The 16,466-nt window shown below is 34.7% G+C and overlaps 2 protein-coding genes across 7 annotated transcripts in view; one reads left to right on the forward strand and one right to left on the reverse strand.

Moving 5' to 3' along the window:
- The first annotated feature begins 710 nt into the window (after positions 1 to 710).
- LOC109601624 (E3 ubiquitin-protein ligase MIB2) lies at positions 711 to 8,386 on the forward strand. Its single transcript, XM_020017876.2, has 12 exons — positions 711 to 1,095; positions 1,157 to 1,324; positions 3,512 to 3,799; positions 3,858 to 4,192; positions 4,649 to 4,864; positions 4,923 to 5,097; positions 5,153 to 5,442; positions 5,497 to 5,694; positions 5,758 to 6,052; positions 6,114 to 6,300; positions 6,354 to 7,025; positions 7,090 to 8,386. Exons 1-12 carry the CDS (start codon positions 1,038 to 1,040, stop codon positions 7,265 to 7,267), a joined length of 3,060 nt encoding a protein of 1,019 aa, XP_019873435.2. The 5' UTR covers positions 711 to 1,037; the 3' UTR covers positions 7,268 to 8,386.
- A 66-nt stretch (positions 8,387 to 8,452) lies between these two features.
- LOC109601623 (alpha-mannosidase 2) overlaps positions 8,453 to 16,466 on the reverse strand; it is a 118,995-nt gene continuing 110,981 nt past the window's right edge. For all 6 annotated transcript variants that reach the window (XM_049966944.1, XM_049966942.1, XM_049966943.1 and 3 more), the window contains 4 exons: positions 11,769 to 12,075; positions 11,148 to 11,713; positions 10,900 to 11,092; positions 8,453 to 10,851 (listed from right to left, as the gene is read on the reverse strand). In XM_049966944.1, coding sequence (XP_049822901.1) covers positions 8,819 to 10,851; positions 10,900 to 11,092; positions 11,148 to 11,713; positions 11,769 to 12,075 — 3,099 coding nt within the window. In that variant the 3' untranslated portion in view covers positions 8,453 to 8,818. The remainder of the gene's footprint in view (positions 10,852 to 10,899; positions 11,093 to 11,147; positions 11,714 to 11,768; positions 12,076 to 16,466) is intronic.

Raw genomic sequence — 16,466 nt, forward strand, 5'->3', positions numbered from 1 at the left:
TCAAAGTTTAGTTCAAGAACGTAACGCTGAATTATAATTTTTCTTACACTTTCACTTCGACCAATGATTAAATAATTATAATAAGCTGAGACTTAGTATATAATATATTTAAATTCTCAGAGAACAATGGAAGACCATAAAGTAAAAAATTGATATAATTATATCCATTGAAACATAAAAAACGGAATTTTAGAATAAAATTATATTGATCAGTTCTGTAGTAAACACAATAATAACAGAAAAACAATAAAATTATTATTATTTTTAATGTATTTTGATAAGTTGTTATAATTATGGCCTCTACTGAATATTAATATAAAAATAAATATATATACATAAAAAATAATTGCATTTTAAAATTGTTTTTACATAAGTCAGTACATTTGTATGTTTTATTAAAACATTAATTGTATCACAATTGACGCTAAGTGATACGTAATAAATCAATAATATGATTGAATTGGTGAAATAGATGTTTGCGTGCGAATACAAATATCTGTTACATTAATTAAAATTATTATATTTGGATTAAAATATTTAAATCAAATAATGAGAACCAAATTTGTCAAATATTTTAATTTTTTTATTCTATTAACAAGGAATATAACTTACATAAATTATGTTTAAATGAATAATTTTTTTTAGAACAACTTAAACTTAATTACAACACAGACGACGACGACTTATTGCCCAAAACATCCAATAAATAGTTTTGTGATTTCCCCATTGATAAAATTTCGGAACGCACCCTGACGAAAAGCGCCACCAACGTCGACGTAACAAATTAAACGGTCTGTCAAAAAATGACAATAACAAAACAATTTGTTCGTAATATAAGAGATTTTTGAAGAACATGATTAATTTCTAAGAAATCCCCACACACATGTAATAGTCAACCAAGTGCCAAAACGGTGGTGGAAAACGTGGTGTTCAGTATGCAGGATCCACGGACGGTACATTGATTCAACGGCCCCAATTAATTTACATAAAGTGGGCAAAACGTTTGTTGGCCGTGTCCCGTCCGGAGTTCGATTGATATGCTCACCCCTGGTGTTAGGATTGTCCGTGGCCCAGACTGGTCTTGGAACAACCAAGGTTAACAACTGCATTTTATTTCCTTTGTCTTTTGTTGTTTTCATTGGACTGTTTGTTTTAGATGGTGGTGAAGGAAATGTGGGGACTGTTTGTGAAATTGGAAAATCTGGTACTGTGGGCTCACCTGACAAAACTGTAGTTGTCCAGTGGGACAATGGCACAAGGACCAACTATAGGGTTGGTTATTTGGGAAAGTTTGACTTGAGGGTCATTGATAATGCACAAATTGGTAAGTTTCTTATTTTCATTTCTTTGCAATATTTGTTACATTTAAACTGTGCTAATAATTAATGACATATAAACATCTTTTTTTGTTTCAGTTTATATGTCATTAATGTTTTCAATAACATTTTGATATAAAATTGAATAAGTAATTTATAGATAGTAAATTTGATCCAATTAAATTTAACACCAATATGTTTGTCTCACTGGTTTATGGTCAATGGTTTATTTATTGGGTCTATTTACTTCTATTTACAGTTTCGAGTGACCCTGTATGCTTGTTATTAAAATATAAAAATCCTACCTTGGTTTGTTATAATTAATAAACAATTTAAATAATTGCAGAGTTAGGAAATGATTTCCTAATATAAAAATCGTGTCCTTGATTTCAATACTGATTAACATTTTTAATTGTGATCTTAAAACTGATTGTGCATGGTTCTGAAGAAATTACTATTATTGTAGATTTTGCAACAGCCTAATAGAAATTAAAATTATTATGATATGCATGACACTTGAGTAGTAGTGTATGAAGTTTTATGTGAGAGTATTGTTCACAGAGTTTTTCTGAATATTGTAAATATTTACCTGACAGTGTTGTGTTAATTATTTGATCCATATAGTGACAACTTAAGGTAATTGTTGACGTTGATTAACAATGATATTGAACAGTTATAACTAAATAATTATAATAAATGTGACCCATAAATAAGTATTACTCATATTAATGTGTTTTTAATTATATTTTATAAACATTATTCTAATTTCTCATTTACAAAAATATCATCTTAATGTTACTTATATGTACACAATGGTGGTCAGAAAAATAGCACAAAACAAATACTCAAACATTTTATAGGATATTTCATAAAAGAATTTAATTCCAATTGTCCAGTCAGTATAAAAAATATATATCAATAATTGGATTTACGTTTTGTGTATGTATTTAACAATCTTCTTAATAGTTAAAATTTATTTTTAGTAGGATTTATATTATTTTATTAAATGTGTCTAAATAGATCAATCAAAAGTCGACTGAATGAATAAACCTTGGAAGAATATATTTTAGTAAAAAACCATTGAGATCAAAAAACAAGACTAAAAGTTTGCACAAAAAATGTATTATCTTACAGAATTTTGACGAACGGTACTTTGAAGTGATGAATCTATGTTCAAAACTACAAGATCAGATGATAAAAAATACATTCATCGTTCTCCTATTAAAAGTTTAGCTTCCAGATATAATACAAAAACTGAAACATGATGGAGGAAAAGTTTTGGTATGGTGTTCCTTTAATTGACATTTTATAAGACGTTTACAAAAAATTATTAGTAAAAGGAACCATTTGCCTATAATAACCTACTAATTACATGGATTTTTATGATTGATAATGATACGAAACATGCATCCAAAGCTGTTCAAAGTTGGCTAAAAGATAAAAATGATGAGATTCTCGATTGACCGGAACTAAATACGTTTGAAAACTTGTAGAACAATATGTCATTTCAATTAAAACACCAAAAAGCATCAAATTTAGATAAATTGTGGTTATTAATTGAAGAATCGTGAAATTTAATTTGAAATGATCATTGCTGACATTTCAATGAATCTTTGCCTCACCCTTTACAGGTACGAATAAATATATAGTTTTCAATAATGTGCTCTTTCTGTGAAATGTGTGAAATAGAATTTATTTTGATTTAGGTACAAAAATAATGGGAGAAACAATACAGTGTAATTATTTTAAATAAAATAAAATTCTAATTAATGTTAAGATAGTAATGTGTGCTGTTTCTCTGGCTATCACTGTAAATCAGTGGAATTCCCAAAGTTTGGTATACATATCTACAAAAAGTCAATCCAACATTCTTATGAATTATTTTTAAAAACAAATATAATTTCGTAGTAAATTTAATTTAAAAATAGATTTATCTTTTATTGTTATTAAAGATGAGTTAACAAAAATTAGTGTATTAGAGATTAAGTGTAAGCAATTTTATTAGCTCATAATATAATCATAATAAAATGTCAACTTGTGTATTTATCCATAAAGTAAATATTATTCATATTCTTAATGATAACAGTATTATTATTATTAAATTATATTAGTAAATAATTAATGCACCTATTAACTACGGAAAAGATCATTTAGTAAATGTTTATTTACTAACTTGATGAAATCACTGTATCCAGGCGTTAAGCATCCCAACATCAAATGCGACGGCTGCAACTGGCAGGGCATAGCGGGCATGCGGTATAAATGCACGAGTTGTTCCGATTACGACCTGTGCTACACGTGTTACCATGGCGGCGCCCACGACACAACGCATCCTTTCCGTCGCTTCGACTCCGCCACGGCCCAAGGCGTCGACCTACCCCAGAGGGCGGACGCCCGCCAGTGCGAGCTGCGAGGCGTCTTCGCCGGCGCCAAGGTGGTCCGCGGCTTCAACTGGGAATGGGGCAATCAGGATGGCGGAGAAGGTATGTGATTTGTTCGCGGCTGACGCGATAGCTTTAACGAAATTCGATTTCGGCAAAGGCAAAGTGGGCAAAGTGTTGGATATCCGTGGTTGGGACAACGAGAGCAGCCGTTCGGTCGCAAACGTCGCTTGGTTTTCCGGATCGACGAACGTCTACCGATTGGGTCACAAAGGAAACTGCGACATCAAGTTCGTGGAGCCGGCGTCCGGCGGTACGTACTATCCAGAGCATTTGCCGGTCTTGGGGCAGAACATGGAACAGACGGTGGTGCGGCCGACACGTCTGGGACCGCCGCCGTTCAATGTGGGCGATAAGGTGCAGGTGACGGTGTCCGAGGATCGGCTCAAGGCCCTTCAGCAGGGACACGGCGGGTGGAACCCCAGAATGGCCGAGGTAAATTTATTTTATTTTTATCATCTTTCAATTCAATCAAGCTATGGGACATAATCTCTGGCAGCCAAATCAAGAGAATAAAATATATACATTCTTTTCCCCCTCAGATCGTCACAATATCCTGTATTTTTACAATCACTTCAAGGTGCAGAGTCTCCGTACTGTTCTGTCTTAATCTGATCAAAACAACTCTTTTTTTTTTTTCATTGCTTAGTCCTCAATTTTTTTTTTCTTCATTGATAAAATATCAAATTTGTTTTATATAATTGGTAACCAACCATAAACTAATAAATATTTGTTGAAACCTTGCTATGGTAATTGTGCACCATTATAGGCAACATGATTATTTTTACGTAATGCTATTTCAATATATGTAATCTGTATATGTTTGAAAACAAAAATACGAAGAATCGTATCACTTTAGAAAAAAAGTAAAACAATGTTTTATGGTTGCAGTACATTGGAAAAGTCGGTACTGTACATAGAGTGACCGACAAAGGTGATATCCGTGTACAGTACGAGGGATGCAACAATCGTTGGACTTTTAATCCAGTCGTCTTGCACAAAGTAAACACAATCGCAGTGGGCGACGTGGTTAGCGTAATCACAGACGTCGAAAAAGTTAAGGAGCTACAAAAGGGCCATGGAGAATGGATAGAAATAATGAAAAATGTAAGTGGTTATTCACAATTTTATATATTTATATTTATGAATTTGTTTTGTGTTGCAGTCATTGGGAAAACTGGGCAAAGTGTTGAAGATTTATTCGGACGGGGACTTAAGGGTCCAACTAGATGGTCAGGCGTGGACTTTAAATCCCCAGTGTGTTCGGCTGATACCGGGAAGTGCTGCCGAACTGGACAATACAATGCATGCGAGCCAAAATCAAAGACAAAAACCCTCCAGTAAGAATTAAATTGTACCGTGTTTAACGTGTGTTTTTAACAAAATAAATTTTAGTCCAGTGGCATCCGTCGAACTCCTCAGACAACCAGACGAACGGCGTCGCCGACCAGTTGGTGAGGGCGGCCGCCCAGGGTCACTTAGAAACCGTCCAGCGTCTTTTGGATGGCGTGCCACGTGACATGGTGGACATGCGCAGTGGAGGCAAAACGGCTCTGCAAGTCGCCTCTCATCAAGGTCACCTGCCAATCGTAAAACTGCTCCTGCACTCGGGGGCATCGGTGAACGCCAGCGACAACGACGGCGACACTTGCCTGCATTACGCGGCATTCGGAAATCAACCGGGGGTAACATTTATTTCTCTAGCAAGTACAACAGTGTATACATATTCTTTGTTTTAGATTTTGGACCTGTTAATCAAGTCGGGATCCGAATTGAACACAGCAAATCGCAGCGGTTGTACAGCTTTGCACATAGCCGCACACAAACAACCCGCGAGATGCGTTCAAATACTTTTGGCGGCGGGCGCAGATCCCAACCGCACCGACTTTTACGGAGACACTGCCCTCCACGATGCCATCGGAAAAGATAGTTACCAGGTACTTCTACAACAACGTACCATTCGTACATTTTACACACTTATAATCTTGTTTTTCTGAAAGGTAATCGAGATGTTGTGCGTCGCACTGGGCACGGACTTTACGTTGCGTAACAAGCGTGGGTTCAACGTGCTGCATCACGCCGCCCTCAAGGGCAAGAACTTTGCGACTCGGAAGCTTCTAAGCGTTGCACGACAATTGGTGAACGTCAAGAAAGATGACGGATTCTCTGCTCTTCACCTGGCAGCCCTCAACGGTCACCGCGACGTGGTTGAGACATTAGTAAGGGCTGGTCAGGCGGACATCGATCTCAGGAACAACCGCAATCAGAGTGCCCTACTGTTGGCCGTCAGCCAAGGTATGTTTATTTGACTTAAAATGATTTTTTATTGTAATTTTGTTTGTTTTATTTATTGTAGGTCACTGTGGGGTTATTGAGCTTTTAGTCAAATTAAGAGCAAACATTAATGCCAAAGATGAAGATGAAGACACTGCCCTACATCTTGTACTGATTAAAAGGACCCACATCAAAGGGGAAATCCGACAAGAAAGCAGTCCAGAAATTTATGCAATTTATGAGAAACTGTCGGATGTCGCTGAATATAGGCAAGACTTAATGATGTTACTTTGATACGAGTATTACATAATTCACTTTTTAGACTCGCACTTGCGATAGCTTGTTACCTCATCCAACGAGGCATCAATTTGGATGCGTTGAACAGCAAAGGACAGGCTGCCCTAAGCCTGCTTCAAGAGTCACATCTGCAGGAGCTGCTGAAGAGCTACAAACCGGTATTGGACAACAATCAGACGAGCGTGCAATCTTCAAACGGCAGCGATCCAGACACTCTAAATATGGAACCTTTGGCTCTGAACGAGGCTGGACGAAACGGAAGCACGGACGGTTACAATTTAACCGATAACAACACACCGAAAAGCAGTCCGGCAAGGATCATGGACGAAAAGAACGGCGGTGGCGGCCGGAGGTCTCGGCGCGAGGCCAAAAATGAAAAGATGCTGGAAATGGGCGGTGGCACCTCTCAAGAAAATTCGCCAAATCACCATCTCTATCAGAACGAGATCGTATGCGCCCAGCAACAACCGCAACAAACGAACGGTGTGAGCAGTAAACCGGTTGAATGTCTGGTGTGCAGCGAGCTCAGCGAGGAAAACGTGCGATTGGAGCCGTGCGGTCATAAACCCGCCTGCGAAGATTGCTCGTCTCGAATGAAGAAGTGTTTGCAGTGCGGCCAACCGGTTCAAAAACGGGTCACTAAAGATGGACGGGTCATTCCGGCCAAGAGCAGGCAACCAAGCGCCGAAAGAATGAGGTACTACTAATTATTTATACATTGATAATTTATGATTTATACAACATGTATGTACTTTTATTAGGTATCTTGAATGTAAGATAGCGGAAATCGAAGAATCTCACGCCTGCAGCATTTGTATGGAGCGTAAGCGTAACGTAGTCTTCCTTTGCGGTCACGGTACCTGTTCGAAGTGTGCGGACACTCTCAAGACTTGTCATATGTGCCGAAAGACGATCACTAAGAAGATACCAATCTACTGAGCACGTTTTCTCATCTATGTAACTTTACCTGTTCCCTTTGTCCTCTGTTCCCACTATCGTCTGTGGTTTCTCCTCATCGACTCTCGAACCCCGTTCCTTTCGTGTTCTCCATCTCTATTAGGGTGAGTTTATGCAGCGTAATTCCCTGTAGTATTTGTGATTATTTACCTCCCATTGATAACGTATTGTTTCGTTAAAGTCATAATTTGTATTTGAAAATAACTTTTACGTATTGCGGTTTATAATTAGTCGGTACAATGTTTTATTGTATTTCTAATTCAGTATTTAATTTATCCTGTGACTTTGACGAAAGTAATCTTTACAAAGTGTAGTATTGATGTGAAATTCAAGTTAATTTGACTTGCACAGGGTGTTTCCAAACATCACTGTACCATCCTAGGAATATGATCTTTAGAACAAAAAAAATTGAAAAGATTTATTATAAGCGCATGTCTCAAAATAATTTATAGTCGGGATTTTGGATCATAAAAGGATATTTATAATAAATATATTTATGCACCAAATTTTTGGAAATAAATTAATTTGAACCATGTGTTCATACGAAATTTTTAGTTTATTTTGTACTAAGGAACTTTTTTCAAGAATGATCCAGTGATGTTTATAAAGACACTGTACAGGTTTGTAGCTTTTCAACCCAGTTCTGTGTTACTCTCGAAATTAAAATTAATTTGACTTATACAGGGTGTTTCTAAAGACCCTGTACAATTCTGTAGCTTTTTAAGGCGGTTCTGTATTACTCAGTGTATTAAATTGATTTAGAGGTATTAGTAACTATTCAATTTTAATTTATTGATGCAATTATATTATTTATTTTTAGATTAAGTGAAATGAATTTGATCATATTATTAGTGAAATAAGGATTAGCACAAATATGCATAGACTCACTGTTTTATCAAATTTTTCACTGCTTATATATGGTTTACTATTAATTTTCTATTCATTTCTGTATCCATATATAAAATATCTGTGATTGATATGTACATTATTAATTTTATTTTTAATCTATGTAAAAATGTTTTTCGCATTCCTATTTAGCAAAAAAATATATTATTATAATGATTCTTATATATTTGACTGAAATAAAATCCAGGACTCTAATCAGCGTTTTACTTAAAATTTCAGCAATTTTTCTGTGTGGAGGGTATAATAAAACTACAAATAATATACGAATAAAATATTATATTAATAAATAAAATTGGTTATACAAAAGATCACTGCAAATTTCAATTTTCATAAAATCCCATTATACTTTAACATAATTTCAGTCAGTGCTTGTGAAAGTATAAAATAAAATGACAGAGTACACTTAATGACACCTAAAATTATTATTTTAATTTGCCTTGATAAAAAAACAAATACACATATAAATATGTTAAAATTCCTCCTATATACAAATATCTACAGTAATTTTTATAAAATAATGGGCACGCAACTGACATGACCCAGGATTATTCAATTTGAATAAAAGTCTGTAAAGAGAATGAATCTATACACAAATATCTAAAAAATTCCCTACAGAAAATGATCACATTAACCGAACGACACGTTCAATGTTTTTAACGCCATGGGCTCCAAATACATGTCCCCTAGAGAGTTTAATCCGGCGACTTCCTCAATACCAGTCAGGGACTTCACTTCCATATCTTTTACGGTGACGAAATCGAACGAGGTGCCTTCGCTGAACTTCTTCGAGGAACACGTGTAATTACTGTTAACTTGACAGTCGTATCCTTGTCGGTGCAGCACCATTAAAGCATTCGATGAAGGATATTGAGAATACACCGAGTCGGGCTGCGTCCGCAAATTGAGCAGGTGTACGTCGCACGGCAAGTTTTTGTTGAACACCCTGAAGGAGTTATTGACAGTTGATTGGTATTCAGGATCGACTATGAACACACCGGCAGGGTAATTTAAAAGGTTCGACAAATGGTTGCTATATAAAGAAGGTCTGGAGTAGGTTTCTTGTCTGAAGACTTCGGCGTTTTCGGTCGGTACATTGAAAGTCCGGACCACTTCGCCTTTTTCGTAAGTGTCGTCTGAGTTCTCGAATCGTTTTGTTTGCGGGACTTTACTCTCGACTATCTGTGACATATCTTCGATTAGTAAAAAGTATTTGGAGACGGTTTTTCGATTGTCAACGAGGCCCTCCCCCATACCTCTGGAATCGTCATATAGAGTTCTTCTCTCCAACATTACTTCTAAGTAGCCTGGTTGCCAACTGGCAGCTCCTTGTGCATGATTCGTAAGTAAGCTGAGCCTAATGTTTTCGTCTTGTATGTAGGCCATTGACGTTATAGGGAAATAGTTACCCTCTAGAGCAATCCTTTCGACCTTAACCCGCTTTTGGGTACTGAATCCGTTCAAATCTGTATAGAACTCAGGGGGTTCGTTGTTTTGAACGTTCGAAATGATTCTCATGAACAATTCAGTTTCTCTATTCTTAGGTGTGTTTTCAAAGTCAACCGTATTTTCAATTTGTATAGCGTCACTAATGCTCGAGTTTTCTACGTGATAGATAGCAACACTGTGTACCAGAAAGGCCCCATAAATAATTGTTAACTCACTCGACAGCGGTCCAGTGGTAATTATAACGGACATTTGTTTCTTGTATTGTTCCAGAACATCTTTTTCATAGTCCTTTTCGTTAGGATCAGGCATAAACAAATAGGCACCTGAATGGAACTGAGCACTGCGGTAAGCTGCAAATTGAATGGCGCATTGCATAATTTTAGGTTTATGTTTACGTGTAATGGTCTTCATAAAACCAGTGTTTCCGTTAAATAACAATTTGAGTTTGTGGTTTTCTAATTGAATGTCGCCTACAGGAATTGCTTTGAGGGTGAAGTTTGATTTTATAGTGGGGGCGGGGGATTCGCCGTTATTTAAAATGGCCGTTTTCTTCTTGCATTTGTTGCAATAAATTGTCGATAGCTTTTCGTGACTTTCTTCGGTGTACACAACACTGTAAGTCGTTACAGATAATGGTTGAAGTTTGGCCAGAAACACCACTTCGTATTCATCTGCTGATATCCAGAAGTTCGCATTATTGTCGGACGCCTCCCAAACGGGATTAATTTGAAACAGAACTGGACTGTTATCAGCATTCAATACCTTAACATTGCTTACGTTCGTTCGAACCTGAACGATCTGCTCCTGAACTTGTGAAAGACTGTTATAAAGAATTACTTTTCTTATAGCATTCTTTCCGGTGGCCGAAATTTGTAGAGGAGTTTTCTTGGGTAGTTTGTCGTACGATTCCCGTTCTACGTCGCTGAGTATCAAGTTTTGATTAGGCTTCATAACGACGTACGGATATACCAAACTTTGCAAGGCGTTCTGCTGAATGCTGACCGTATCCCTAATTCCCTCGAATAGTTTCAAACCGTAGTCCCGCATAACGAATGATTTACTGGTGCCTGTGATTGCGTCGTGATGTTGGAACAATCCCAAATTCCTCCTGGCACGCACCAGTTTCTCAAAGTCTCTTTCGATGATTTTCAAGTGAGGCGTCAATTTGTTTTGCTTTGCGTTGTTCAATGCGATCGTGTACAGAATTTCAGCTCCTACAAAAAATGATTATTACGTTGTCATTGAGAATTATACTATGTTACCTCTCAGAGTGTGTTCCAATTCGCGGTCTAATAACTTCATAAATGGTCGAGTGGTGAAATATCCAGACCAATAAGCCGGTCTGCCTTCGGCGAATATGTCGGAGTATACGAAGAAGTCGCCTCTAAGTGTCGGGAACTGATCATACCTTCTCATGATCTCTTCAAAGTAATCGGCGGGAGTACCGAATGAAACCTGCGATGTTACAAAATTGAGAATTAAGTTAAACAACTAAATATTACGTGTATACCTCCGCCTTGTACATGTCCTTGTGTTTGTTTATGTAATCGATGAGTTTTTCGTAGTTGACGTACTGTTGATCCCATTCCTCCTCCACGTTGTAGCGGAAATCGTCTCCTAGTGGCATCAAAACGACGTTGTGAGGAAACAATGAGCCAGTTCTGGCGTATTGTTCCAGCAGTAGCTCACTCTTTTCCTTGACATTTTTATCAGTAATAGCTTGCGCCTTCAGTGAGTACTCCGTGTATTCTCCCTGGACCTTTCTAAAATCGAAATTGAGACAGATGTAGGGATGCGGTCCGCAGCTGTGTTTGATGCTGTAAATGTCGAATGGCTGATTGTGGGTCAGCATGGATCCATACGAATCGGACGGGCTCCAATTGGGTACCCATCTGAAGTCGCCGTACTGCTTCAGAGCCAACCACTGCTTCCAGGCATAGTGTATTCTTTGGATGACGGTACCCTTAATGCCGGAAGCGGACAACAAATAAGGAACAGTGCTACCGTGACCGAAGGGATCCACTGACCAACCCGATTTGGGTTTGATGCCCAGGTTCGTCCACAACCATTGATGTCCTAGACCACAATAAATTGATTTATAAACGAAAAATTTAATAATTAACGTGGTTACCTTCAATGAGTTGGTCCACCATGGCGTACAAGTGGACGTTGGCCTCATCTGTCATGACCCAACCGCCAGTTGTGATCTCCAGTCGTCCAGATTGAACCAAGTTTTTAAGGGCACGTTGTTTGTTGGGGTGAGCTTCTTCCCACCAGGCGTTTAGGAACGAAATTTCGGACCAGATGAACGTCAGGTTCTTGTACTGCTGCAGCTTGGCCACCATGTTGTTCATGATTTGCTTCGACGAGTACTGGAAGTACTGTTCGAAGGTTTTTAGCCATCCTGGGTCGTTGTGTGAATGAGGGACTATTATGACCTGGAATAATATTATTAATACTCGTAAAAATTTGCACACTAATTGCACAATAAACTACTGTTTTATGAAACAGGAAAGATAATCATCTTTAATTAGCCAGGTGTAGCCGTTAATTAATTTTTGCAATACAACTTAATGTGCTACCTTCTGATGATATTTTAATAATTTATCGGTAAGAATTGCGACTTACGCCGCTTTACTAACAGTGCGGTTAAATTTTTTATACACCCTGGAAGATTCCCTAGTGGTACGGAATGCGCGCATCTGAAATTACGTTTCCTGTTTTTAATGGTGGTATTACGAATTCATCCCCTTTGCGTCTTAAAGCGGAATTAAATATACATCGTTCAATTCGGGCCGACACAGTTTTCAAAATTCAATCCAGTTCTCTGTAGTACTTTAAATTTAAATTCCCAGGTAAAAGTCGGGTATGGCACATAGAGCCCAGGAACATTTCCCCGTGGACCCGTTGGTCGTATCTCATACCCGTGTGTCACACTGCAAGGCATTTATCACAATATAACTGTGGCTCAAAATATCCGAGTGCACGGCAGTTAACTGCACGCTTTCGCAGGGCAATTTCGATAGATAAGGCGTTCAGGCCATAAAGCGTCGTTCTTATATGATTTCAGATCAATCACGTGAGCATCGAGTTATGAACGTACATTTTTCTTTCTTTCGATTACCTGGAAATGCTTTATCTAGCTGATGGTTGCCGTATACGAGCAACCGCTGCAAGAACGTATAGATAGCATTAAAGTATGAACGGTTTATGTGGAACGCATTTTTTGCACGCCATGGATTACAAAAGCGCTGGTCTATAAACGGTAAATCCAGTTTGTTTATGGATAAAGTAAAAGTCGATTTATGTAGGTTTTTGTCTGGTTTCAAATGGGATGAGCTTGAAAGACACATTGTGTACGTCCATGAAACTAATTTTTAAACACTTTTAAATGTATTAAAAAGCAACAAGTTCAATTTCATAGATATATTTCTAATCTATAAACATTTCTTATTACTTGTTAATTCAATAAAATGAAGAAAAATCTCAAATTTAAGTTTCTGAAACTTTTTTTAGTTCCTGAAATATGACCGGGGACCTCCACTATAGGGGCAACAGGTACAATTAATCTATTGGGAGAACAATCTGTACTTGCTACTTCTTGTATTAATAACAAGTACATGCAGTAAGTGGTACAAGCACTACTCAAGTACTTAGACCGGCATAATTGAAGTGGTTAATTTGCAACCTCCTCCACTAAACAGCACAACCGGCCCGGCCCGCATATCGGCGTTTAAAGTGATTATATGCGCCGTCCATTAAATCATGCATCACAATCCAGCCCAATTCGTGCGCTTTAATAAGTGAGAAGCGTCTGAGACGTCTGTGTCGACGTCGCAATGAGTCAGACGATGTGTAAACTGCGCCGTCTGCGGCGAATACGTCGGGCCTCCCACGGGGTCGCGATCCATCCATCGCAACCAATTTGGACTCCATTAAAGCGGCGTTTTCTCGCCACTCGTCCGCACGGGGACCGTGTGTGCAAACAAAAAAAGAACCGTCCCGAGATTCTTGTGGGAAAAGAGTCGGCTGGGTCATTTTATTAGTTTACTTTCGACGGCGAATGTTGCAAGAGTAATATGATTAAAGGAGTATTTCGGATGGGTGGTTCAGTGTAGACGTCTATATTATATATTTGATCTGGTTTGTGTCTATTTTTGCTGTTCGACGTTGAGTAATAAAATATTTTTAAAATAAAACTGTTAAAATTAGATGATTTGATTACTAACAGTTTGGCAACAACTTAATTTCTTTTAAACAGGAAACATAAAATGACGGTAATGATGGTGAGGTGTACAGAAGTGACCAGAGAAAACAGGCATTAGCAACCTACTGTTAATTAGAAAAGGCACATCTCTAATTAATACAATCAAAGAATTTTATTTTTTATTTAAAATAATTACACTATATAATTATTCATTTTGTACCTAAATCAAAGTAACTTTTACTAAATTGGTAATTGTTTAGAATTGCGGCACATAAAAGAGTTTTGTTGGAGTAAAAAAATAATTAATATTTGTTAAAGAAACTTTAAAAAATATAAACTTTTTACGGTTTTTACTGGAAAATTTTATGAACATTTTTTTTATACTATAAGACCATTTTTCTTCAAAAAGTTCAAAAATGTAACAATTTTTATATATAAAAAATCTAAAAAACAATATTTCATATATTTTTTTTAATTTTTAGACGTGATGATGTGTGGATCAATGGAGAAAAAATAAATTTTTTTTAGAGAAAAAATATTTAATTTTTTAATTCTTGAAATTTTTATGAAAAAAATTTTTTATACTGTATGTCTATTTTTTCTGAAAGTTCATCAAAAATAGAATATTTTCAAAAAAAGAGGAACATAAACTTAACCCAACCTAACCTAACTTAACCTATAAAAAAAATATGTATGTATGTTTATTTTTTCTGCAAGTTCATCAAAAATAGAATATTTAAAAAAAAAGAAACAGAACCTTAACCCAACCTAATCTGACTTAATCTAACCAAACCTAACCTAATTTTTTTTCAGAAACTTAGAAATTGAGTATTTTTAAAAAAATATCAATAATGAAATGGTTCAATTTTTTTTAAGGGAAAGTATAACTTTTAATTTAAAAAATACTGATTTCTTTTTTCTTGAAATTTTTATTTAACACATTTATTAATTCAAATTTTTTGATTTTTTCCAAATTTGTGAATATTTGAACAATAAGATTTTCAAATATTTATATAATAACAAAAAGTTAACATTTTTTTTTAAAATAAACAAGATATGAAATTCCAAAAGTATATCATATAAATAACAAAAAAATTTGTTTGAAAACTATTGAAAATTAATAATAGGGTAAAAAAGTATTTTAAAAATAATGTATTTAAAAAATAAAAAAATATATATAGATAATCATAAAAAAATATAAATATAAATTTCGAAAAATTCATAAAAAATTATTTTAATGAGATTTTTTTTAAATATTCTATTTTTTGAACTTTCTAAAAAAACTAAGTATCTGTTTCATTCTTTTTTTTTTTGAAATATTCTATTTTCAATTTTTTTCTTGAAATTTTTATGAAAAAAAATTTTTATACTGTATGTCTATTTTTTCTGAAAGTTCATCAAAAATAGAATATTTTCAAAAAAAGAGGAACATAAACCTAACCCAACCTAACCCAACCTAACCTAACTTAACCTATATAAAAAATATATATGTATGTATGTTTATTTTTTCTGCAAGTTCATCAAAAATAGAATATTTTCAAAAAAAAAAAAAGAAACAGAACCTTAACCCAACCTAATCTGACTTAATCTAACCTAACCTAACCTAACCTAATTTTTTTTTTCAGAAACTTAGAAATTGAGTATTTTTAAATAAATATCAATAATGAAATGTTTCAATTTTTTTTAAGGGAAAGTATAACTTTTAATTTAAAAAATACTGATTTCTTTTTTCTTGAAATTTTTATTTAACACATTTATTAAATCAAAATTTTTGATTTTTTCCAAATTTGTGAATATTTGAACAATAAGATTTTCAAATATTTATATAATAACAAAAAGTTAACAATTTTTTTAAAATAAACAAGATATGAAATTCCAAAAGTATATCATATAAATAACAAAAAAATTTGTTTGGAAACTATTGAAAATTAATAATAGGGTAAAAAAATATTTTAAAAATAATGTATTTAAAAAATAAAAAAATATATATAGATAATCATAAAAAAATATAAATATAAATTTCCCAAAATTCATAAAAAATTATTTTAATGAGATTTTTTTTAAGTATTCTATTTTTTGAACTTTCTAAAAAAACTAGGTTTCTGTTTCATTTTTTTTTTTTTTTTTTTGAAATATTCTATTTTTGACGAGCTTTCTGTAAAAGATAGGCATGTAGTATAAAAATTTCAAGGAAAAACGTCAAAATTATTCAAATCTAAAACATAAAAATTAGTTTTAAGAAATTTTCAAATTTTGTTATTTTTTTGTTTTTAATAAAACAATATTTTTTTAGATTCTTTGTAACAATTATAAATAAAAGACTATTTTTAAATAAATATGCAAATAGTATACGTTTACTTTTTTTTATTTTCGGAAAATATTAATAATAACCAATTATTATTGGTATGGTGGGTTAATTTCTTGGAACAGTGTACATTTGATTCTTTAGCTAATCAAATCAGACTAAAATATGCGTTTAAAATAATATCTCCGACGTTTATAAGATGTGTAACAAAAAAAGCAAAAAAAAAAAAAACAATGCATAAACTATATTTTTTATACTGACTGGTTAAAATTTAAATTAAATTTATGAAATATCTTAAAAAAAATGTTTAATTTTAA

This window comes from Aethina tumida, chromosome 4 (genome assembly GCF_024364675.1).
Source record: "Aethina tumida isolate Nest 87 chromosome 4, icAetTumi1.1, whole genome shotgun sequence".
NCBI classification, from domain to species: Eukaryota; Metazoa; Arthropoda; class Insecta; order Coleoptera; family Nitidulidae; genus Aethina; species Aethina tumida.

Coding starts and splice junctions, on each gene's coding strand:
- LOC109601624 (XM_020017876.2), top strand. CDS start 1,038: ATGCTCACCCCTGGTGTTAGGATTGTCCGTGGCCCAGACTGGTCTTGG. Junction 4,865..4,922: donor GGATAGAAATAATGAAAAAT/GTAAGTGGTTAT, acceptor TTTGTGTTGCAG/TCATTGGGAAAACTGGGCAA. Junction 5,443..5,496: donor CATTCGGAAATCAACCGGGG/GTAACATTTATT, acceptor TCTTTGTTTTAG/ATTTTGGACCTGTTAATCAA.